The sequence below is a fragment of the Macrobrachium nipponense genome, chromosome 3 (assembly GCF_015104395.2).
Source record: "Macrobrachium nipponense isolate FS-2020 chromosome 3, ASM1510439v2, whole genome shotgun sequence".
NCBI classification, from domain to species: Eukaryota; Metazoa; Arthropoda; class Malacostraca; order Decapoda; family Palaemonidae; genus Macrobrachium; species Macrobrachium nipponense.
In genome coordinates this window covers 26,704,460-26,731,278 of record NC_087202.1, presented here as the reverse complement: position 1 = coordinate 26,731,278, position 26,819 = coordinate 26,704,460, and the positions used below count along the sequence as shown (strand labels likewise).

The 26,819-nt window shown below is 37.0% G+C and overlaps 1 protein-coding gene and 1 long non-coding RNA gene across 2 annotated transcripts in view; both read right to left on the bottom strand.

Annotated features, from left to right (window-relative positions):
* Nucleotides 1–15,903, bottom strand: part of LOC135222178 (facilitated trehalose transporter Tret1-like) — a 52,776-nt gene extending 36,873 nt beyond the window's left edge. The window contains exons 1-6 of the mRNA XM_064260337.1: nt 15,831–15,903; nt 13,517–13,773; nt 11,851–12,001; nt 9,320–9,482; nt 8,978–9,099; nt 7,004–7,138 (exon numbers count right to left, since the gene is read on the bottom strand). Coding sequence (XP_064116407.1) covers nt 7,004–7,138; nt 8,978–9,099; nt 9,320–9,482; nt 11,851–12,001; nt 13,517–13,678 — 733 coding nt within the window. The 5' untranslated portion in view covers nt 13,679–13,773; nt 15,831–15,903. The remainder of the gene's footprint in view (nt 1–7,003; nt 7,139–8,977; nt 9,100–9,319; nt 9,483–11,850; nt 12,002–13,516; nt 13,774–15,830) is intronic.
* A 6,974-nt stretch (nt 15,904–22,877) lies between these two features.
* Nucleotides 22,878–26,017, bottom strand: LOC135222177 (uncharacterized). The gene is made up of 3 exons (XR_010316188.1): nt 25,922–26,017; nt 25,480–25,749; nt 22,878–25,137 (listed from the first exon to the last, which is right to left on the bottom strand). It is a non-coding gene; the product is annotated as an uncharacterized LOC135222177 (long non-coding RNA).
* Nucleotides 26,018–26,819: the final 802 nt, after the last annotated feature.

Here is a 26,819-nt window from a genome sequence, read left to right as displayed (position 1 = left end):
AAATGGATGAAGGGGAACATGGACAAAGAAGGGGGGTAAAAAATGGATGAAGGAAATTGGAGAAGGGAACAAATGGGACAGGGGTAAAAATGGCTGAAGGGGGAAAAATGGACAGGGGTAAAAATGATGGGGAAAAGGGAAAAATGGATTAAGGGGAAAAATGGACAGTGGTAAAAAAGGGGAAAATGATGGTAATTGGACAGGGGTACAATGGATTGGAAGGGAAATGGAATGAAGGGGAAAATGGACAGGGGGTTAAAAAATGGATGAAGGGAAAAAATGGACGATTGGGGTAAAAATGGAATGAGGAAAAAATGGACAGGTGGTAAAAATAAGTAGGGAAAAATGGACAGGTGTAAAAAATGGTGAAAAAGGGAAAAATGAAAAGGGGTAAAAAAATGGATGAAGGGAAAAATGGATGGGGGGGGTTTTTAAAAAAAAAAAAAAAATTGGAATGAAAGGGAAAAATGGGATGAAGGGAAAAATGGACAGGGTGGATGGATGAAGGGGAAAAATGGAGCAGGTAAAAATGATGAAGGGAAAATGGTGAAAAAGGGAAAAAATGGTTGGGAAAAAATGAAGGGGATAAAAAATGGATGAAGGGAAAAAATGGAGAAGGGAAAAATGGACAAGGTGGTAAAAATGGTGAAGGGAGAAAAGGGAAAAATTGAAAGGGAAAAATGGACAGGGGTAAAAATGGATGAAGGGAAAAATGGAAAGGGGTAAAAATGGATGAAGGGAAAATGGAAGGGGTTTAAAAATGGAAAATGGAAGGGAAAAATGAATGGAAGGGAAAAAGGGAAGGTTAAAAATGGATGAAGGGAAAAATGGGACGAGGGGTAAAAAGGTAAGGGAAAAATGAGGGAAAAGGGAAAAATGGACAGGGGTAAAAAGTGGAATGAAAAGGAAAAGGAACCAATGGGTAAAAACTGGGATGAAGGGAAAAATGGATGAAGGGAAAAATGGACAGGGGTAAAAGTGGATGAAAGGAAAAATGGACAGGGGTAAAAATGGATGAAGGGAAAAATGGATGAAGGGAAAAATGGACAGGGGTAAAAATGGATGAAAGGAAAAATGGACAGGGGTAAAAATGGATGAAGGGAAAAATGTGGGAAAAAGGGAAAAATGGACAGGGGTAAAATGATGGGAAAAAGGAAAAATGGAAGGAAAAAGGGAAAATGGGAATGGGTAAAAATGGGAAAAATGGAAAGGAAAATGGATGAAGGGAAAAATGGACAGAAAGGGTAAAAATGGTGAAGGGAAATGGATGGAAGGGAAAAAATGGGACAGGGGTAAAAATGGATGAAGGGGAAAAATGGATAAAAAGGGAAAAATGAACAGAGGGGTAAAAATGGAATGAAAAAGGGACAAGGATGGAAAGGAAAAATGGACCGGGGTAAAAAATTGGATTAAAGGAAAAATGGATGGAAGGGAAAAATGGAAACAGGGGTAAAGTGGATTGAAAGGGAAAAATGGATGAATGGAAAATGGAAAAATCAGGGGTAAAAATGGATGAAGGGAAAAATGGATGAAGGGAAAAATGGACAGGGGTAAAAATGGATGAAGGGAAAAATGGATGAAGGGAAAAATGGACAGGGGTAAAAATGGATGAAGGGAAAATGGATGAAGGGAAAAATGGACAGGGGTAAAAATGGATGAAAGGGAAAAATGGAAGGGGGTAAAATGGATGGGAAGGGAAAAAATGGATGAAGGGAAAAATGGACAGGGGTAAAAATGGATGAAGGGAAAAATGGATGAAGGGAAAAATGGACAGGGGGTAAAAATGGATGAAGGGAAAAATGGACCAGGGTTAAAAAATGGATGGGAAAAAGGTTAAAAATGGAATAACAAAAAAGGAGAAGGGAAAAATGGATGAAAGGGAAAAATGGACAGGTGGTAAAATGGGAAAAATAAGGGAAAAATAGAATGAAGGGAAAAATGGAGAATAAACAATGGGATTGGGAAAGGGAAATAAAATGGACAAGGGGTAAAAAACAGGGAAAAATGGATGAACAGGGAAAAATGGACCTAGGGGGTAAAAAATGGATGAAGGGAAAAATGGACAGGGGAGGGTAAAACAATAGGAATAAAAAGGAAAGGTGGAAACAATGGACACGGGTGGTAAAAGTGGTATGAAGGGAAAAAATGGGACCAGGGGGTTAAAAATGGTGAAGGGAAAATAGGAATGGAAGGGAAAAATGGACAGGGGTAAAAATGGATGAAGGGAAAAATGGACAGGGGTAAAAATGGATGAAGGGGCTGGAAATTGGAAGGGAAAAATGGAACAGGGGGTAAAAAGGATGGAAAGGGTTGGAAAACAGGGGGTAAAATGGATGAAGGGCAAAAAGGACAGGTGGTAAAAACCAAACCCATGTATGACAGGGAAAAAGAAGGACAGGGGTAAAAAATGGATGAAGGGAACAAAATGGAAACAGGGTTTAAAAATGGGAAAATGGAAGGGAACAATGGGACGGGGGTAAAAATGGATGAAGGGAAAAACTGGATGAAGGGTAAAAATTGGACAGGTGGTAAAAAAATGGATGAAGGGAAAAATGGGACAGGTGGAAAAATGGGAAAAATGGAAGGGAAAAAATGGGGATGAAAAAGGAAAAATTGGATTAATAAAAAGGAACAGGGATAAAAAGGATGCAAAGGGGTAAAATGGATGAAGGGCAAAAATGGACAGGTGGTAAAAAATTGGATGCAAGGGAAAAATGGGAATGAAGGGAAAAAATGGACAGGGGTAAAAACAAAATGGATGAAAGGGAAAAAATGGACAAAGGGGTAAAAATGGATGAAGGGAAAAATGTGACAGGTGGTAAAAAATGGGCAAATTGAAGGGAAAAAATGGATGAAGGGAAAAATGGACAGGGGTAAAAATGGATGAAAGGAAAAATGGACAGGGGTAAAAATGGATGAAGGGAAAAATGGATGAAGGGAAAAATGGACAGGGGTAAAAATGGATGAAAGGAAAAATGGACAGGGTTAAAAAATGGATGGGGAAAAGGGAAAAATGGATGAAAGGGGAAAAATGGACAGGGGTAAAACTGGCTGAAAAGGAAAAATGGCAGGGTAGTAAAAAGGATTGGAAAAAGGGAAAATTGGATGAAGGGAAAAAATGGACAGGGGGGTAAAAATGGAAATGGGAAAGGAAAAATGGAACAGGGTAAAAAGGAAAAATGGAGGAAATGATGAATGGAAAAAATGGACAGGGGTAAAAATGGATGAAAGGAAAAATGGATGAAGGGAAAAATGGACATGGGTAAAAAATGGGATGAAAGGAAAAATGGATTGAAGGGAAAAACACATGGAACCTGGGTTAAAAATGGATTGAAGGGTAAAATGGATGAAGGGAAAAATGGACAGGGGTAAAAATGGTTGGGTGGGTGGGGGTGTGGGGGGATGAAGGGAAAAATGGATGAAGGGAAAAATGGACAGGGGTAAAAATGGATGAATAGGGAAAAAAACTGGATTGAAAGGAAAAACTGGACAGGGGTTAAAAAATGGATGAAAGGAAAGGAAAAATGGGATGAAGGGAAAAATGGATAGGGGTAAAACGTGGATGGAGGAGATGGATGAAGGGTGGGAGTTGGGAAAAACAGGGGTGGTAACAAATGGAGGGAAAAAATGTAAGGGAAAAAATGGATGAAGGGTGGAAAATCGACAGGGGTAAAAATGGATGAAGGAAAAATAAATGATGAGGGAAAAAAATGGACAGGTGGAAAAATGGATGAAGGGAAAAATGGATGAAAGGGAAAAAAAGGAAAATGACAGGGTAAAAATGGATGAAAGGAAAATGGACAGGGGTAAAAACAAATGGATGAAGGGAAAAAATGGATGAAGGGAAAAAATGGACAGGTTTTTTGGTAAAAAATGGATGAAGGGAAAAATCAGATGACCGGAAAACATGGATGAATGAAAAAATGGATGAAGGGAAAAATGTACAGGGGTAAAATGGATGAAGGGAAAAAAAGAAACAAAATGGCAGGGGTAAAAAACAAGGGGATGAAGGGAAAAAACAATGGATGAAGGGGTAAAAATGGACAGGTGTAAAAACTGGAAAAATGAACAAGGGAAAAATAGATGAAGGGAAAAATGGATGAAGGGAAAAATGGATGAAGGGAAAAATGGACAGGGGTAAAAATGGATGAAGGGAAAAATGGGTAAAACAGAGGTAAAAACGTGGATGGAGAAGGAAAAATGGTATGACGGGAAAAATAATGGGACAGGTGGTAAAAGGGAAAAAATGGATGAAGGGAAAAATGGACGAAGGGAAATATGGATGAAGGGAAAAATGGATGAAGGGAAAAATGGACAGGTGGTAAAAATATATGAAGGGAAAAATGGACAGGGGGTAAAAATGGATGAAGGGAAAAATGGATGAAGGGAAAAATGGACAGGGGGTAAAAATGGATGAAGGGAAAGATGGACAGGGGTGGAAAATGGATGAATGAAAAAATAAAAATTTATGAAGGGAAAAATGGACAGGGGGTAAAAATGGATGAAGGGAAAAATTGATGAAGGGAAAAATGGACAGGGGGTAAAAATGGATGAAGGGAAAAATGGACAGGGGGTGAAAATGGATGAAGGGAAAAATATATGAAGGGAAAAATGGACAGGGGGTGAAAATGGATGAAGGGAAAAATTTATGAAGGGAAAAATGGACAGGGGGTAAAAATGGATGAAGGGAAAAATTTATGAAGGGAAAAATGGATGAAGGGAAAAATGGATGAAGGGAAAAATGGATGAAGGGAAAAATGGATGAAGGGAAAAATGGATGAAGGGAAAAATGGACGGAGGGGGTAAAAATGGATGAAGGGAAAAATGGATGAAGGGAAAAATGGAGAGAGGGTAAAAATGGATGAAGGGAAAAATGGATGAAGGGAAAAATGGATGAAGGGAAAAATTTATGAAGGGAAAAATGGACAGGGGGTAAAAATGGATGAAGGTAAAAATGGATGAAGGGAAAAATGGACAGAGGGTAAAAATGGATGAAGGGAAAAATGGACAGAGGTTAAAAATGGATGAAGGGAAAATGGACAGAGGGTAAAAATGGATGTAGGGAAAAATGGATGAAGGGAAAAATGGACAGGGGGTAAAAATGGACAGGGGGTAAAAATGGATGAAGGGAAAAATGGATGAAGGGAAAAATGGACTGGGGGTAAAAATGGATGAAGGGAAAAATGGATGAAGGGAAAAATGGACAGGTGGTAAAAATGGATGAAGGGTGAAAATGGATTATGGGTGAAAATGTATTATGGGTAAAAATGGATCAGTGGTGAAAATGGATTATGGGTGAAAATGTATTGTGGGTAATAATGGATTATGGGTGAAAATGAATTATGGGTAAAAATGGACCAAGGGTGGAAATGGATTATGGGTGAAAATGGATTGGGGGTAAAAATGCACATGGGGAAAAATGGATCAGGGGTGAAAATGGATTATGGGTAAAAGGGGATCAAGGGTGAAAATGGATTATGGGTAAAAATGGATTGGGGGTAAAATGGATTATGGGTAAAAATGGTTATGGTATTGGATTGGGGGTAAAAAATGGACGTTGTTAAAAAGGATCTGGGTATTTATGGGTAAAAAGGTATGTATGGGGGTAAAAATGGATCTGTGTTAAAAATGGATCTGTAAAAATGGATCGGGGGTGAAAATGGATTATGGGTAAAAATGGATTGGGGGTGAAAATGGATTATGGGTAAAAATGGATCTTGGGTGAAAAGGGATTACGGGTAAAAATGGATTGGGGGTGAAAATGGATTATGGGTAAAAATGGATTGGGGGTAAAAATGGATCAAGGGTGAAAATGGATTATGGGTAAAAATGGATTGGGGGTAAAAATGGATTATGGGTAAAAATGGATCAAGGGTGAAAATGGATTATGGGTAAAAATGGATTGGGGGTAAAAATGGATCAAGGGTAAAAATGGATTGGGGGTAAAAATGGATCAAGGGTAAAAATGGATTGGGGGTAAAAATGGATCATGGGTAAAAATGGATAAGGTGTAGAAATGTATTGTGGGTAAAAATGGATCATGTATAAAAATGGATTAGGGGTAAAAATGGATCGTGGGTAAAAACGGATCGGGGGTAAAAGTGGATCAGGGGTAAAAATGGATCGTGGGTGAAAATGTATTGGGGTATAAGTGGATTTGGGGTTAAAATGTATCGTGGGTAAAAATGAATTGGTGTAAAAATGGATCAGGGGTAAATATCAATCGTGGGTAAAAATTGATCGTGGATAATAATGGGTGCTGGGTAAAAATGGATCGGAGGTAAAAATGGATCATGGGTAAAAATGGATCGTGGGTAAAAAATGGATTGGGGGTAAAAATGGATCGGGGTTAAAAGTGGATCGTGGGTAAAAATGGATCGTGGATAATGATGGATCAAGGGAAAAAATGGATCGGGGGTAAAAATGGATCAGGGCTAAAAATTGTTCAGTGGTAAAAATGTATCAGGGGAAAAATTGCATTAGGGGTAAAAATGGATCAGGGGTAAAAATTGATCAGAGGTAAAAATGGTTCGGTGGTGAAAATGGATCGTGAATAAAAATGGATCTGGAATAAATATGGATCGCGGGTAAGAATGGATAGGGGGTAAAATGGATCGGGGGTAAAAATGGATCAGGGGTAAAATTAGATTGGGGTAAAAATGGATCTAGGATAAAAATGGATTAGGGGTAAAAATGGATTGGGTGTAAAACTGGATCATGGGTAAAAATAGATCGGCACAATAATACCATTTTAGTCGCAAAGAGCTTCTTCATCGAAGATGTCAGTTTAAAAATACGGCCCTGATCTTCAACTGTTCACCGAGGAATAAAGGACCAAGACTGGAACATAAACAATAGGCTCGACTTGTCTAGATCGGTGAGGGTTAATTAAAGAATATTCAACAATTTGTTCGATGAGCTGTTGCAAAAACATGATCCACTATTCATATCAGCTTAATATTTGCCTTGAATAAAGCTAAAGAACTGGAAGAATAGGATTTACCTTGGAGTACTAAAACACTTGGGCTCGTGGGAAACCAGAAGATGGATACAAGAGATATGGCCTGGAAAATCGTAAGTAAAAGACAAACCGTGTAGTACCTGAAGGCGAAGCTAAGGCCCAGTGTCACCACATGACCTGGAGCGATAGAAGAAAAATAAAAGAAATGAGAGTAAAAGGATGATTTAATATTATCGTTTGACATGGTAACGGGAGAAAGGTTTTTTAAAAATAATTCAGACATAGCACATAACTTTGAATGGCACTTTTGTCATCTAGGTGATACTACATCTAAAGCATTTCAAGGAGCTGGTTGTGTTGAACCTTTATCCTTATTAGACTTAAAGATAAATAAACTTTCATAAATTCTAGTGAATATGTTCCTTTCCATTCTTCTAACATATGATTTACTCTTCCGATAAATTATTAATGTTGCATCTTCTTCCAGACATGTTGCAGGAAAGGAGGTCTTAATAGAAGTTGGAAAGCCTAGGTCTTCCTGCATTACACAAGACTTGAGACAAAGGAGTATATGAAAGCAAGGCACATGATATAAACACCTGGATGAGGCTCATTAAAGACAGCGTTGTCGAATAGGAATTAAACTGAGAAGAAGAAACAAAGATGTTGATCTTTTTTCTTGCTTTCGCCCTAGAATAATAAAATCAATAACTTTAAAATTATTGTGGATATGACTGTACAACTTTCACATTCTGTTGAGCAATTACTAGAGTTTCTTTTGTTTGCCTACAGATGCCACTGTGATCACTATTCGCCAGCTGAGTCAAGAACAGCAGAAATGTGGTCATTGTAGGAGAAAGCCCAGTGTGTGTTATGGTACCACGAAACAAAATCACCTGTTGCTGGTTCAACTTGTTCAAGAATTACAGCAAAACGACAGACCCCGAAGTGAAGCATTTGCTACAGGGATTCTTAGTCGCATTGACGAAGACAATGATTATCTTAAGCATTTCATCTGTTCTGATGAGGCCACCTTTCATACACGTGGCAAGGTTAATAGGCATAACGTACGCATTTGGGGATCAGAACACCCACAAGTTGCATGTGAACGTGAACGAGACAGCCCCAAAGTGAACGTTTGGTGTGGTCTACTGCATAACAGATTTATTGGACCTTTTATCTTTGCTGAACCCACCATATCAGGACATGCTGGAGCATTATGCTGCACCTCAAATAGAAGTTTCAGCCCAGGTTACTGTTTCAGCAAGATGGGGCGCCTCCACACTGAGGTTTGGTTGTTCGTAACTTTCTGGATGCAGCCTTCCCCAGCTGCTGGATTGGGAGAGATTCACCAAACATTAACCCCCTTGATTTTTTCTTATGGGGTTATATCAAGGATGAAGTGTTCAGTACACCAGTACCTAATGTTGAGACCTTGAAAGAAAGGATAACAGCAGCTCTAGCAACGGTAACTATGGATATGTTAGAGAATACCTGGCGTGAGATAGATTTTGTTTAGACATACTTCAGGCAACAGAGGGGGCACATGTTGAAATTAAGTAGTAAAGTAAAAAACTTTAGTCATTGATATTGAAATTGAAGAAAAGCTTATACCTCTACCTAACATGGTTTGTGTAATAAAGGTCTGAAATCCGGGAAAGACTTTATGGACACCCTGTGTCTATATGTATATATATATACATATATATATATCATATACATATACATATATATATATATATTATATATATATATTATAAAACATATCATTTACTTGGATTTACTTGATTATTATGATCTAACAACTCGTATTTTGTAAATTCATTTTGGACTGACAATGGTGCAAGTATCAACGAACAGAAATAATCTAAGGCAAATTACTCATCATACAGGACATTAATAAGATAAGACTAATGTTTCGACATCGAATCATAACTAAAATTACGATAACGACCAACTCTTCCGTGGAAGAATTCGTCAAGTTCCTTCCGCCTTCCTACTTAAAAAAGACTTTACCTGCAAAGACGCCACTGCCGACGATGCTAGCCATGGTGCCCCTGATTTCACGATCAACAATTTCGACCACGTACGCGGCGGTCGACATGCGGAGTCCACTAACGGCCAACCCGGATATAATCCTGTTACAAAGATATCAGCATCATCATCATCATCATCATCGACATCGAAATCTATATCTGGGACCATACTACACTGCACTGGCCCTCCTTGGTTCCACCAGGCAAACTACTTCGTTTCATTTGGTATTATTCATAGTCCTGACTAACTATAAATCACTTGTGCTATAGCTGTTTGGGAATAGCTAGACTTTTCACGTGAACTTCAAATTTCATTTCTTACCTGAAACCGAGCATTCCATTAACGTTAGATACAAAGGCAATTCCGATCCAGCCCGCTATTGCCAACATCCCGGATATAGCCATACACGAACGACGCCCGAAGTGGTTCATCATGACACCCGTCAAACACGAACTGGCTAATGTTGCTAAAGTCTTCAGGCTATCTGGAAATAGCCATACGCCAAGATATCATAAGGAAGAGCAAAAAGAGAACTGCACCTTCAAGTTAAAGAAAAGTAAATAGTTATACACGCGAAACTCTTACACTTATTCAACATTAAACCCATTCCCCTTAACAGATGGTGGCTCCAAAGAGAATAAAATGAGACAATAGTCACAACCGTATTAATATTTTTACTTGCTAAGCCTCCTCCGTCAATTCAAGTGGACTGTTGCTGCGCTAGTAGGAAGTGGTCCTACTTGCAATACTACATTAGCAAGGGCCAATGACTTGGATTCTGTTGTCAACTGCAACTACATAACCAAAAACAATTTATTTAGCAACTGTGGTGATATCAAGCGGTACTAACTGGACGGGACGTTGCTGCTTAAGAAATCACAATCTTTCAGGATATGGTTACAATGAACTTCAGGCCAGAGGAGTGCCAAGCAAAGGGCTCTGGATCTTCAGTGGGAGGGTATGGCAAAAGAAAGAAAGAAAGAAAAATACATATATGTCACAATTAGAGTCATATCAGCACTTCATCTTAAGGAAGTGGGTTTTTATCGCAGTGTAAAATACACAAGAGTAAATTCAAAATCTTTATTTAGATCTAAACTGCATAACGAACAAAAGGAAGAGTAATATGATGAGGTGAAAGTTTTCCACTGAGGAAAACAATTAGATGAGATTAGTGAGTTCAGCTTGAAGCTACAGCCAAAAAGCTGTCAGAAAACCTTAGAATAAAGAACATTTCGCACACGCCAATAAGACTTATGTTCTGTGAATTTCAAGTTACAAACAAAAGCTGAGCCAGACCTTTGCTTCCTGTTAGCGCAAAGGAAACAATTAGGTCATTGTGCAGTATTTCAACATTCAAGACTTCACTGAGGCTGGATAAGAACCAGACATCTTTGAATTTACCTATCAGCCGTGTTCTGAAATTGATCTTCGAGACAAAGTAGCTCTGGAAACTTTGGATTTGCACCACACTCAGATGATATCTTGTTCTAGTTTCTCCCACAAGTTTTGCTTGAAACTCTTTTAGCTTTCTCCAGAGTTGAGAATCAGCCTTTAGCCCCCTAACAGCAAAAAGTACAGAAGAAGAATCTCCAAATGTATGTGTGTGTGTGTGTCTTCCCCTATAACGAGAAGGAAATAATTAGCGATCAGTATAAGAGAACTGGCGTAGTCTGTCTACACTATCATGTGGCAAATGATATACGATCCTCACAGATGAGAATTCGGAAGTGGACACTACTTAAATGATAAGTTCAAAAAGTCCGTAACTCCTAAACTGATAAATTCAAACAGCCATTCCTTAATTGATAAATTCAAGCCTAGACATTCCTAAAATAATAAATTCAACCACAGAACCTAATAAAATTATAAATTCAACCAGTCATTCCTACAATAATAAATTCAACCTCAACCATTCCTAAAATGATAAAATTCAATCATAGTAATTCCTAAAAGGATAAATTCAATCACAGTAATTCCTAAAAGGATGAATGAAACCAGTCCTTTCTAAAATGTTATCAGTCTGGTAATTTCTAAAAGGACAAATTCTACAACAACCATTCCGAAAAAGATAAATGAAACCTTAGTCCTTTTTAAAATATTATCAATATCAACCCAGTCAATCCAAACAATGATAAGTTCAAATGAAACTCCAGGGACTCCTAAAATTATAAATTCAACCTTAGTCATTCTTGACATGATAAATTTAAACCTAGTCATTCCTCAACTGATAAATTCAACCATAGTTATTCCTAAAATGACAAATTCAAAAATAGTCATTCCTAAAATTATAAAATCGATCAAGGTCATTCCTAAAATGATACATTCAACTAGAGTCAGTCATGAAATGATAAATTCAATAATATTCATTCCTAAAATAATAAATTCAACCCTAGTGAATCCTAAAATGACAAAGTCAACCCTAGTCATTCCTAAAGTGATCAATTAAAACCTAGTAATTTATTCATAAAATGATAACTCCAACCCCAATCATTCCTAAAATGATATTTTCAACCTGGTCATTCCTAAAACGATATATTCAACGCCAGTCATTCTTAAAATGACAAACTCAACCCTATTCATTCCTAAAATGATAAATTTAATCGTATTCATTCCTAAAAAGACAAATTGTAATGGCATAATTTAGAAACTATATATTTACGCAACACACACACACACACACACACACACACATACACACACACACACACACACACACACACATATATATATATATATATATATATATATATATATATAGATATATATATATATATATATATATATATACACACACACACAAAATGAGACGCCAATTCCTCCCAAAACTGGAAGGGGAATAAAATGCTTACTCAGCTCATCGAACTCGTAGTCGGAGAAAGTAATCAGGTTTCCGTATATAGTCGTGTTGTGCGTTTCTTGATCATGAGCGATGACTGAAGAGAAGATGTTGATGCTGCCGATACCCCACATCGCCATACTCATATTTAACACCAGTAGGGTCTGGAATGTTTGACAGAATTTGTAATAATTAATAATAATAATAATAATAATAATAATAATAATAATAATAATAATAATAATAATAATAACTGTTGTCCTTGTTTCATAATTGTTGTTGCTGCTGCTGTTGTACTTTGAAATGTGAATATAAGTACGTAGAATGAAGTTCCCTGATCCGAGCTTTGAGACAATACGTCATGTACCTTGGGAAGGCTTGGCTTCTAGGCCCTCTCTTACGATACATAGCAGTTGTAATAAAGGTATCTAAAATATTATTATCATTATTACTATTATTATCATTATTATTATTATTATTATTATTAATATTCTGAGAATGAATCCTGTCTATTTAAGACAAGGGCCCAGGAGCCACTGACTTGAAATTCCAGAATAGGTGTGGCAAGAAAGGCTGCAGGCTATTGCAGAGGACTGGGAAAAGATTTGGGATGTTTATAAAGCAAAGGTGGGAATGTATTGTATGAGGGGACTGTTGAACCAACTATCCTTCAAGGAAGTAGAAGTTGTCTCAGGTTCTGCACAAAAATCACAGAACGATGTGCAAATGCAGTTCGGATATTGTGTATCCTACCTTCGGCACATAGCTATTCGAATTATCACCAAACAAACAAGACACCCACGTACACAAACGCAGAGAGAGAGAGAGAGAGAGAGAGAGAGAGAGAGAGAGAGAGAGAGAGAGAGAGAGAGAGAGAGAGGTATTTGAAGTCACCAAATGACTTCACCTGTGCCTCTGAAATATAAGACTCTTGACGGTCGTCATTAACTGATGCAAGAAGGGAACCGTGCAAAATAGTTCAAATGACTGACATCTATCAGACCTAGCAGAGACAGATTGAATTTTCAATTACACACAGACACACACACACACACACCACACACACATATATATATATATAGATATATATATATATATATATATATATATATATATATATATATATATATATCTATATATATATATATGTGTGTGTGTGTGTGTGTGTGTGTGTGTGTGTGTGTGTGTGTGTACATAAATAAATGGAACAGGGGGTAACTGGGAACGAGGAGTACATTGAAAACATTCAAGAAACAGGTTGGTGTTCGTCAAAGGTAAAAAATGAATCTTTCAATATTCATCAATGTAAATGAGGAATCTGTAACAGCCTGCCAAAAAGGCCACTTTGAGCCATAGTACGAAGATGACCTATTATTAATGTCAACGTAACCTACATTTGGACACATAAGAAATAGTACAATAAAACAAAAAATGTAGTGAACCCATAAAATAGAAATCTCATATCAAAAAGTCCAATATAGAACATGAAAAAGCAAAGGAAAGTCAGTTTGACTGTGCCCTCCATGGCACAGAGGTTGCGGCACAGCCTTTCTAAGAACACTTGTTATAATAATCACCAGCCGCCGATAAGGCAACTACCAGGGCAAGAAGATTCCTCAGCTATTCAAAATTAAATGAAGAAGACTTGAAATCAAAATGATTTCTCACCCGCCACTTACCTGTTTAAAGAGGCGCCATCTTCTTTTGCGTGGTTCTTCTTGCGATGTCTCCGCTTCCGAATGTTTCTGATCTTCTTGCTTATCCGAAGAGACGCTGGGAGACTCTTTCTTCAGCGTCTCCGGCCAGGGTTCAAAGGCGTCGTTTTGGTAAGTCACCGACATGGTCGACGTACGATATCGTCACACTGAATCTAGGCTCAGGCGAGAGGTACGCAGCCGGTTTTGTGCTTAGCGTGGGGCCTTGTTCAAAGGCAGCCCTTTATGTAGCAAAGTGTTGAAGAGCATAAGATTATAATAATAATAAAAAAAAAAACAGTTAAAAGAAACTCATGGCACGCTTTACAAATTTAGTAACCTATGATTTATCATCTGACACTATAGACCGAGGCTGCTATCATTTCTGTCTTGGAGGGCGGTATTCTAGGCCTACTAAACAAAACAATAAAATAAATGGTACTTAAGTATACATTAAAAGGTCTGTAAAAACATAACTAACAAATAATGGCCCAGTGACATATCGAAGCTTTGCTCATATCGAAATACTGGTTGTAGAAGATACCAATGGCGGTGACAAAAGAAATCAACTTCCTTAGTCATAAAATCTCATGAACAACAGAAAATCTCGGAAACAGGTATTGAATGTTAGAATCACTGCATCAAAAACGCCTGTATAAGTTCCGATCTTTTATTATTTTCATTATATCATTCACTCACTCGTGACCTCACGTCTAAACGATCTTAAATATTATTTATTTTCCTTTCGAGGAAGGACTGAAGGGAAACTCAAACAATAGAGAGAGAATATCCATAGGTTTAAAAGCGACCAGGGTCAACTTCGCCGGGTGATGAGAGGACTCTCTCACTCCTGTGACAATTACTGCACATTCTTTCCTTTTTTTGTTATTATCACTGAACACGTCAATCGTGGGTCATTTCTTAGTTCACTGAACCCGTGATTCTTATATTAACGCTCTCACTTTCTCGTCACTGACTTATCACTGGAGGCTGGAATCAAGTTATACTTTTACACGATCTGATTTCTTACTTTTCGATGGAGGACCATCGCCTATTTGAAATGATGTAACTAAGTTTACACATAAAATGGCAAGTCAATCGACGCACAAACCTTCTAAAATACTGCAAATCACTTCAAATGATCATGAGTAAGGAAAATAACAAAAATGGTGAATTAAAAAAGTGGAAATATATAAAAGAATACACAATAATGGCAATGATCCGAATAAAAATTAAAGTAGTCATGACAATACTGAGTAACGCTGAAAAAGAAATAAAATTAGTTATTCCACACATGAAATCAAGTCAAGATGCAACGTGCTTGAATACCGTTTCACTCTAAAAGAGGAACAATAAAATCAAGGACTGGCGCCATCAGCATCAAGATAATAATAATAAAAACTTACAGGTTCACAACTGATTTCGAAAGAACAGGAACAGGAATAAACAGCGTAGTTACATTAGGAGAGATTGTGAATAAATAATCCCTCGATTACCCACATGAAAGAATAAATCATACACCAAAAGGAAGCAGAAGGACTTTTAAGAAAATAATATTTTAAGCCAATTATAAACAAGTGTTCCATATGCCTTGATATTAATACTAATAGATATTTCGATTAATAGCCATCTTCCCCATATAATCAAAAGCATCATCTGTTTTATTCCTCAAAGAACAGGTAATCTCTACAAATAAATTCATAGTAACAGAGATTACATCTCGGAAGGTTTAGAATATTTTTTAGGACTATAAATCATTTTGCAACATACAGGCAGCTTAAACACAGCCTAAAACTTCAACATTAAAAAACAAAACTTATTGTAATTCATGTGTTTATTCTGAAAATGTTGTTATGACTGTTGAGCTTATTAGGTCTACTGTTATAATGCTGCAGAGGTAGTTAGGTTTTCCAGCCCGAGGAGAAAGTTAAGTGTGCTGTCATAGATGGCACCGTTAACCTTAGTACACTTTACTTCGAACTAGGCAATATGAAAAGAAATCTGTTTAAATCACAGATTACGAATTATACCAATGCATAAAATGAATCATATTTATATAACCATAAAGAAAATAGTGCTAGCTGTGAATTCGCAAACTTTTCGACATGTATGACATTAAAAATTTAAAAAAATAGTTTAACACTACTTGGCAATGTCACGTTGATTCTGAGAATCTGGACAGCACAAAAAGAATCATGTTGCATCAGATTTGAGCATCACTGGGCACCAGTGTTAAAATCAAATCATATTGTCATGTTACATCCCACGAAGACTAACTAAAATGGCACTGTATAAATACCATCACCTTCCAACACACTGGCAAAAAGATGGTCGATATAGCCTAGATGGCAAGAGTGATCAAGATGTTGGCGAGTTGACGAGGCACTGGCCAAACACGGATCTACAGGATATTTATACGAGGTACAGCGACTCACCTAATTCAGAGTTGCCAGCTACAACAAATTTATGAAATTAAGCAATTCATACATCTGCCGTCTTGTTAACAGCATTTGACGTGGCAGTATCTCCAGATCATTCATCCAGTATTAGGTAGTTACATTATGTACCCGAAAAGCGAGAAAATACATGTCATCGAATAAAAGACATACTGGGAACTTTTTAGAATGCTGCCAAGGAACACAAACAATGCAGAATATAAAGAGGCAAAGAAAACACAAGACCAAGTAATCGTGGAGAACAAAATGAATAAAAATTCGGTCTTTGGGAATGTTTATCCACAGAAAATTATCCCATATTACTCTTACAGATACGTGGGACACTACCTACTATATCCTCTGCTACTGCAAAATTAAACGAAGTTTTTCGACATTCATGATATAAAATCATACAGGCCTCGAGCTTCAGGGAGGATGGGCTATTGAGAGTGTAATTGATTTTTTTCCCCTCGAAGAAGCCCCACGTGAAAAAGATTTTATTTCATAAACATTTTATCTGATGTTATGAAGATGATTACAAAGAAAATTCTCATTATTATTTCGTGCCCTTTCTAATTCTCGGCCAAAGCGGAATCAGAGGAATTTATTTCTGGTGATAGAAATTCATTTCTCGATACAATGTGGTTCGGATCCCACATTAAGCTGTAGGTCCCGTTGCTAGGTGACCAATTGGTTCCTAGCCACGTGAAAATATCTAATCCTTCGGGCCAGCCCTAGGAGAGCTGTTAATCAGCTCAGTGGTCTGGTTAAACTAAGATATACTTTCTATCCTTCTAACTTGCTATAAAAGAGGTTCCAAAATTTAACAGCTTTCATAACTTCGCCTATTTTGAAATGACTCCATCCTTCCGAAATCACTGACGGTACAAACACCCTAACAAATAAGGGCCACAAAAATTCTATGTAGAAATCAAAACCATATCCTTGAAAATATTATACCAGCAATATACAACTAACTAGAAGGAACATAGCAGCATCTCTCTCTCTCTCCTCTAGCTCTCTCTCTCTCTCTCTCTCTCATCTCTTCTCTCTCTCTCTCGGCATGGTGACCTCGTCGTGATTATGGTATCGCAAGTTCGTTTTCCGCTCCCGGAGATCATGATTTCTTTCATATTTCTTTGAAGTTGGATCTCGAGGCTTTGTAGTGACAAGCGTATCCAAAAAAAGAGCAAAGAATTTGAGAAGTTAAGAGGGCATTGTAGCTATGACATTAACATATACTATATATATATATACACACACACACACACACACATATATATATATATATATATATATATATATATATATATATATATATATAATATATATATATATATATTTATATATATAAACAAGGCAAAAGATATCTCTAGAGCTTCAGACCTTCTTGACGGAGGTTCCTTCGACGGGCCCCTAATGATGAAGTTTAGTGATATGATATCATCAAAGTAATACAGAATTAATATCGATGTACTTTGCTTTGAAGAAACCATGCTAACCAGAGTTACTGAAGTACTACTACGTGACGGGATTTGCAGGGGCTAAACAGTCAACTCTTGATATTGAGCTTCGTAGCCAAGTACTTCCCTCTCTTGACAGAAAAAATTGATCCTACTTCGGACTATGTAACTTTCGCAAAATTCAAGTACGGTATAAATTACTTTGTTGATTATCCCTCTTTACATACATTTAAAGTCAGCAATCTAAAAGTATGCCTTAAAAAATCAAGCATTACAACCTGTTGCATAGATCCACGAGTTGACCTCCATTGCGCAGGTTATGCTAAATTTAAATTCCTCTCGTCCACAGGTGCGTTACAAAAATTCGCAGTCTTTTCTGCTTGGAATACCAATGAGAATTGGCCATTACCCCTACCTCAAAACTTTTCTCAAAGGCTCTTTTTGCGCAGGAAATTCTTTCCGTATTAGGTCAGCTTTTTCGAACTAGACAGCCATATTGAAATCATAAATGTTGAATCATGGATGAATCCTATTGGGTTAAATTTCCACACCATTAGCTACCTCATTCGCGAGCGCGCACGTGCACGCATAAATTATATATCCTAAAAGCAATGTATTTACCTATAAACTTAATGAGATATGGGGCATTTATCGTAGTTCAAAATATCTTTACTTTATAGCGTCATTTCATGTTCTGTTAATGCTAGTGCGAAGTTGCGAACTGATGGTTTGAGACCTTGGTTTTCCCGCCCTCGCTCACCGGCGAAACACCTTACTTCACTGCACAGTTGCGCAGACGTGCAGCTTTACATCGCATGTTCTAGGCCACTCTTTTCTTCGTTGCATTCGATAGTTTGTTCTTTATTTCAAGTGTGACCTACAGTCACGCAAGCGACGCAATGGTGGCGTCGTGACCAGGTACCTATTGGCGCTTCCGGAAGCTCCTTTCTAATTCTGTTGCTCAGTTATGCCATTTTTGCCATAAGGCGTTTGAACGGTTTCTTTAAGGCTAAACTTGAGCGTTACGAAGTGAGGTATGTTATGGTTTTCAATAACACTGAGATTTATATAACGGATGAAATGTGGTTTAAGTTGGGATGCTGTATATCCTTGATTTTTTAAATTAAATTTATTCTTTCCCAAACTTAAAAAAAAGAAAAAAAACTAGCCTACTACTAATGACCCTCTTTATTGTTGATTTAGAGTGGCAGCTTATTGGTTACGCAGTTATCGTTATTATATCATAACTCGTTACTTACATCTTAATTCTATTATATGTACCTTGTTTATGGTTGTCTTCGACATACGTTAACTTTGATGAATCGTTTGGTAATTGCCTTCGATACTTACATTAGTCCCGTTGTTTGTGTTCTTCTCTTTATGATAAATCTCCTGTAAGACTGTTGTTTGGTGACTCGTCTCTCGTACCTCATATGCTACTTGTATATATTATTACACTTTCATGAAGGATATCCATCAAAGGCAAGTCAGAGTATATTTAGGTTAATCATTTTATCTGATATTATATTCCCTTAATATTGAATTGCAGTAGTTATTACCATACATTTTATATTGGGTTTTCTTTTATCAATTGCAGAACCCGAGTATGGCGTTTTGGATAGTGCCGAATATAATTTTAATATAATAAGTTTTGCCTTGCATTTAATTGCCCTCACTTGAGTTGTGCTAGTAGGTGCATCCCACTTTAATCAACATTATATTTCTAGAGTATTTAACTACTCTGTGTTACACCTGTCATAGGTTCACTGTCGCCATTATCTAGCAAAGAACCTGGATATAAAATATCACATAAAATCTATGCACAGGCACGTAACAATATATATATATAACAAAGGGGAAGCCTCAGGCGGGATACATAGCGGTAAGGGTTTAAATAGAGACATGTTTCATATGGGCGTTTATTCAAAGCAACGTTTAAGGGACCAGCCCCATTTTCAAGCTGAAAATTGCAATAATAAAATAAAATTAAAATAATTACTCATCTAAAAAACATACAATTACAATACATAAAGCAAATTAAAAGAACACCAACGAAACTCAAGTATCATTTCCAGTAGAGGAAGGAAGACGAGTGACTATAAAGCAAAAACAAAACACGAAGGCATCTCTGTTGTTTACGCCAGGTACAGAGGGGTGGAGGCAGTTTGGTTGTTCAGCTTTGGAACAATCGTCTTTATAAAGAGCGATTCGAAGACCGCTAGCTGCTGCGGAGAAGACGCCTTTGAAAGGATCTTAAAGTTTTTTATATTCAACATTGACTCTGCATTTCTTTGTGTGGTCACGGATGCTGGAAAATTCATGATGTAATTTGACTCCAGTACGGAAACTCACCCCCCTATGGCAATCTATTCGGACCTTAAGAAGTCTTCTTGACGATATATTTTCCTAGATCACATCTAGGACAAGTATACAAATAGACAATATTAGATGCCATAAGAGGGTTTAATTTGTCTTTATATTTAAAAATAGATCCAATTGTCAATGGGTTTGTTGGGATCAGCTGACATTTTATGGCCGGACAGTAAGTTCTAATAATCTGTTGCATTTTGGCATAGAATTTCGAATTGATTGAAAATGGCGGGCTGGGGGAAGGGGGGGGGGGGGGTGGCACTAGAAACGGCATCCTAGGTACAGTCTGAATAGCATTGCTAGGTAAAAGCTTCATATTCATAAATTTGTGAAGGTATTTATAAAATAAACTACTGGGATAACAGTTATCAGTAAAATATTTCTTTAAAAAGGTGACCTCATTGTGGAATTCAGACCATCCAGACGAAAGGGAAAAAGCCCTGTGGAAAAGAGTAAAAAGAGAGGTTATCTTAAAATTGAAATTACAAAAACTATAGAAATTTGTGCCCAAACCTGTGAACAACGTCTTTCTGAAACTCGACGTGTAAAATCCTGAATTATTACGAGACACTTCTATATCCAAAAAAGCAATTTTGTTATCTTTCTCGTAATCAATTGTGAATTTTATATTCGGGTGGGCCAGATTAGCATAGTGTAAAAATAAGTCGGCTCTATATTTATCTTTAGGGGGGTGAGTTTCCGTATATAAAAACTTTAAGATCCTTTCAAAGGCGTCTTCTCCGCAGCAGCTAGCGGTCCTCGAATCGCTTTTGATAAAGACAATTGTTCCGAAACTGAACAACCAAACTGCCTCCACCCCTCTGTACCTGGCGTAAACAACAGAGATGCCTTCGTGTTTTGTTTTTGTTTTTTAGTCACTCGTCTTCCTTCCTCTTCTGGAAATGGTACTTGCGTTTAGTTGGTGTTCTTTTAATTTGCTTTAGTATTGTAATTGTATGTTTTTTAGATGAGTAATTATTTTAGTTTTATTTTATTGTTGTAATTTTCAGCTTGAAAATGGGGCTGGTCCCTTAAACGTTACTTTGAATAAACGCCCATATGAAACAGTGTCTCATATATATATATATATATATATATATATATATATATATATATATATATATATAAGAAAAACAGAAAGAAGAGACCAGGTTTTAGAAAAGAAAAAATAAACTATCAAATGAATAAACAAAATATAATACTGCATAAATTATAAAATATATGCAAGGAGATTTGCTTTAGGTTCTAACTGAACATCCTCCTCAGAGAGACTTTTCCACAGTTCAAGTGTTTCAGAAACAAAGGACCTCCGGAATATCATCAAATTGACCAAAAAGACCATAGTCACCTCATCTTAGAATTGTAAGAGTAACTGTAGATATTCACCATATATAATAAGTTATCCTTTAGACCTTCATGAAACTGATAGAAAACCCATTGTATAATGGCTCACACTTTGTATTGGAGAATCAAAGGCTGATTTAGATAGTTAGTCAAAAAGAAAAAATTGACGGGCTCACCATACAATTTGGAACTTGTCGTGGCATCATTGAAGACTTGTGAAGTCAAGGGACAATATTCTTCCCAAGGGAATTGTGGGTCTCCTTACTTCTATCCAACTCGTTCCTTACAGTTCTAGAAGTTCAGAAGTAAATCTCTCTTACCAATCCTGTCTCCACCAGAGGGACTGTTACACAAAAATCCACTTTTCCATGAGAATCCAATGATCTCTGACTACTTCCTTGATTCCTGATGGCTTCGGGGAAAGTTCGGTGCTTTAGGCGGGAACTGGAAAAGAAAGCAGAGGTGGAGTATCCAGTCTACTAGAGAATTTAATGTTCTAAAATAGCAGATTCTAGAAGTGGTGAACTCAAATTAACTATTTTATTTTGTCTGTTCTATTAATGGTATTATTATATCTATTTGAACTGACTGGATTTCGTGTGCATGATTCTGATTCATTCAATTCTAATGGAGTGAGTTTATCAGTAACTTGACCTTTGATTACAAATAAAGCTTCTATTGCCAGATCCTACAACAATGTCTCATAGTAATCTGCTATCGACCATTTGCTTCTAATAGGTTTTCTAGTAATAATAATATCCCTTACATTATCTGGTTTTGAACAGTGCAGCTATTCAGAATATTTTTCTTTCAGTGTGTGGATACAGCTCACTCAATTTCGTACAATTTTCAACTAAGGCACTTGGTTTGTTATCGTATTCATAGATTAGAAACACATTTCAAATCCATTGGGCATCAACCAGTTTTCGCCTATACAAAGGATGCCCAGGCGTCAGCACCTATGTGGATTTCATATCATCGCTCTCATCTAATAAGCCTTACGGTACTGAGAGAGAGAGAGAGAGAGAGAGCTCTTATGCACATCCGCTAAAAAAAGCAAAGTATAGTTGGTAGCCGCTTCTCGAGAAATATCCTATAAACCCATTTGTGTCACGGCGTGATAACATGGAGGTACTGACTAAGGCACATTCTGACCCATATATATACATTTAAGTGATTATAAAAGTCCCCACTGCATCAGCCATTTTGAAAGAATAGATGACAGTCAAATTCTAAAGAAGACATTAGATAAAGATATGTAGAAAGTCAAAAGAAAATCTAGAGGTACTTTTTTTACGCCTCCATCTCTGTGAAGAGTGATTTAGAACATTGTACAATAAATGAGTGAGAAGAAAGTGCCTAGGATAGGGGGCCCAGAATGCAAAGGGTCAAAGAAGGATGTGGTGTTGGTGAGGAAAGGTGTATGAAATGTGAGGGAAGAAGAAAGTTGGAGAGTATAACTCCTTAAAGTATTATGTAATGGGAAACAGCAACTGCAGATAGAAAGTTGTTGAGACATTCAGCGATAATACCACGAGCATGGGCGGCAGGTGTCTCGTGATGAGTATGACGACAGTTTTGTAACTTCTAGCAGAGAATTAGCCCTCGTGCTTCCCTTCAATAATTAATGTTTGGGCTTCTTTCAGTCTGCATACCTTATATTTCCTGCTGCTTGGCTTATCATGCCCTACTCTCAGGCTACCAAACACCAGTGTGGGCGGGGGCATGGTCCAGTTTTTTTTACAAGTAGCGAGAGTTGTTAGCGATGTCTTTATTTTACAGTTTTGGAGTAACAGCATTTTATTACATTTTTTAGGTATTTTGACAAACAAGTAAAATAATAAAGCATTTACCAGAGATACCTACTTTTATTAAACCATGGACTGATACATGCTAATGATCAACAACATACTAGTGCAGAAAAACCTATGAATTTGTCAACTATCTATTCTTGTGAAAATCCGCTGTGGTGAATTTCAACAGTCTATATTTATATTTATAGCAATGTCTATATTTATATAGACTCAAGGACAGCCAGTTTTGGAGTGGAATATAACCGATGCCAATTAATGAAGCAAAACGCACATGTCCGTGCGTGGGTGTGACCGAGAGATGTGCCTTTTCAGGATTTACTTTTATGATATAGAAGCCAAAGCTCGAAATTCTAAAACTCCTTTGTTTTTACACTGAAGTTTACATAGGATCGACAGCTAACACAATATCCCAATCATTTAAATGATTTTTTTGGATCATTTCACTTCATAATCGTTTTACAAATATGATAAAAGTCCTTTTACTTGTATATAAAAAAGCCTTTTGCCTGCCTTTAACAATGCTTGACAGTGCTATTGTCTTGTAACATAAAAAATGCTCATTATCTGCCGTATTTGTCTACCTACCTTCTCTCTATTTGTGATTAAGTTGATATCTGATTTGACATGGAAATGAACTCTCTAATTTCAATCAGAGTTTATCTAACAGCAATCGTGTTTTAATAAATATCTGGTAATAATCAATATAATGAAATATACTTAGCAATTTTCATTATTATTGCTTCCAATAATTCTAAGTAATATTCTTGGTTTTTATCTTTCTCATTACATAATGGATTTTTATAAAAGGTGCTCTTTACTTTAGGATATAAAGAAAACTGTAATAAATACTCCTCAGTACACATAATTTAACTTAAGCAATCCAGCACAAATTCAAGAATTGATAATCGTTCAAAAGCTAAACACATCAACTCTATTCAAATTTAAATAAAAAAATGTTGTATGGAAATATTTGTGACGAAACTGAATCCCGTGAAAAGGACATGATTTGGTTAGATCCTCTTCCCTTAATCTGGTGCTAAATAGGCATCAAAATGATCCTAAAGCATTGTCGGGAGCAAAAGTTGATAGAAGGATAGATGAGACTATGTTAACCATGAACTCCTGGCCCAAAGCATGCAAATGGTAACACGCTTATGACAAAATGGCTAAATAGCGACATTAAAAATGATTTTTGCAATATCAAAATACTTAATATTTTACACCCGCGGCCCGTAGACAGCCGAAAAATTATCTATTACATTGAATCAATAAAGAAAAGAGAGATGTTACCCAGACTATCTTTGGTATCGAAAGCGAATCTAGTCCATAATCGTTGTTGGACGGTGGAAAGGTCACGAATCTATCCCAAAACAGTAGCTGGGAACCAAATGAGCAAATTTTCATACATGGTCCTGGGCTACCTTTAATCTTGAAAAATATTGATTTTCACTTAAGCTAATGGTCCAGAATTGGACACAAAAACATGGCAGAGATGAGAAGTGGATTCAGACTCACATATCACCAAATGGAACTGTGGTTTGCTGGCAATGAGCATCTTACTTGCTTTACTTATTTTCTCTTAACTGCAACTGTGATGTCACACTAACATTTTGGAGCTCCTATGTGTTTTATAGCAATATCTCACGACAACCATAATCTGTTTTAGAATCGCACTGTTTACCTTTCAACTACTCATGGAATAATGAAAATCACTGCAATATGTCCGAAATTGCTTGTAACACTCTATTTATGGGTTTTTTATTATCACATCAATTATTCCTTCCTGCATTCTTCTGTATATTACCCAAAACAATGAAACAGAGTAGTCCTTCCCTATAGATCCCTGACGCTTGTCTGTTCGTCGATATACTGACGCATGTATGACTTGAGACTCCAAGTACACACACTTTGGGAATGTTTACCCACCATACCCAGTCAGGGCAAGCTAAGTCTGGGTAAGAGGAGCAGCGTACGGGTCTATGGCCCTTAAGGAGGCATCAACCAACATGCTTTCCCTTGGTTTCCCTTATGAAGAAGAATGTGTAAGGGATGCCAGCGACACAAGAACAGGCGTAAAATGCAAAGACTCCAGCCAGAGTCATCCCTTCGACCATCGGGGTGTAAAACTGGAGGAGTATGAATCCCATAAAGGTGGCAATGACAAAACAAATGCTGCTGGCCTGCAAGAGGGAAGGAACATAGGTTAAGGAGATGTGCACAGTACTACCTCCAAGATCAGCAATATCTAAAATGGCAATTATAACAATGTCCACATAATTCATAATAAAACTAAATAAATCAATATAAAAGCATTATTTAAGCAGTAGATTCTAATATCATACAGCATGAATTGTTATTTTATGAAATAAAAAAAAGAATGCAGTTAGGAAAGTATATGAACTGAAAAAAATTAAAACATTAATTTTGCTTTATTATAGTTATTAAAATTCAGCAATAACACTCAAGATTTACTCCTAGTGTCTAGGGCTTACACATATAAGAAATCCATAACTTGAACGTACCTGAGGGCGAATAAAAGTGGGGAAGTATTCATTGCTGAGAATGAAAGGAATTGGATTTGCGCCCAGAACCACTGCTGCTTGAGAAGTCACCAAACAGACAACAGGGATCCAACCATACGGGTTGGTCTCTTCTTGCGTATCGTCACTGAAAATGCCGAAGTAAGCAGCCATTACTGCCAAGGGTACGCTCATTATGCTGTAGGACATAATCAGGCTCTTTCTTCGCCCTAGTTTATCGATTGGGATGCTTGCAAAAGCGCTAGCCACGAGCTGTAACAAATCAGATCATGAGGGCTACATGGAGACTTGGATGAAATATCAATATATTTTTTTACTGGATGGAAAGTTGTCTTATATAAATATTCTTTAGAACAGAAGAATTAATTTTGGAAGCATCTTGAGTGAATATAAATCTGCTCTGATGACATTCTGGAAGCCTCACCTGTACAGATACAACTATAATAGAAGCTACGCTGTCGTCAATGGTAGACCCTGCCTCACTGAATATCCTTGCAGTATTGGCTGCCACAACATAATACCCTGAAAAAAAGATATGTAATAGTAAGATACGGTGTATCAAATCTTTGTTTCCCTAGAGGAAAAGCACTGCAGAAATTTTCTTGTCCTCTCTCAGATACCTAAGAGGTGTATTTTCTAATAAATGTAGAACTAATCACCATTTCATTATATGAATAATTTATTCAGTATTATGGGTATCGGGCATTTTGCCTCTTAAGAAACTGAACAAATAAAAGTTTAGAGAAAAGAGGTACTTTCAGGGGATTTGAGCCCAAGTTCCCCATGTACTTAACCTGTCCCAGGAAAACACATGTTCCCTGCACTTCTCAAATTCTCATTTTGCTGTCTTCTACTGGGCACATTTTTTCCCAAGCCCTACCACACGATGCATAGCCCCAAGGTGTACGGTGAGCCAAAAGGAAGAAGCTGTTTTGAAGACAGGGAAGCAGTCACTTACCTGATATCACTAGAGCAAGAACTTTCTAAAAGCCTTCACAAGGTTGATCTAAGGGGCAACCCCCCCTCTATCTCCATTGATTTGCTGAAGTGAAGCAACCCTTTTTTCTACTAACCCACAGCTGATGCAGGAAGGAGATCCACTCAGGTTGCCTAGCATTGTCACATTGTATAAAGGTACATCTGGAGTGCAAGAAGTTTGTCTTTATCTTATTTCTTCATGTAAATTTTTCATCTTTATTATTCCTTTTCATGTTCTCTTCAAGTGCAGTGAAATTATGTCAAGTTTCACTTTAATCTCAGTGAATTAATAGATAATTATCACTTTGACATGTGATATATATATATATATATATATATATATA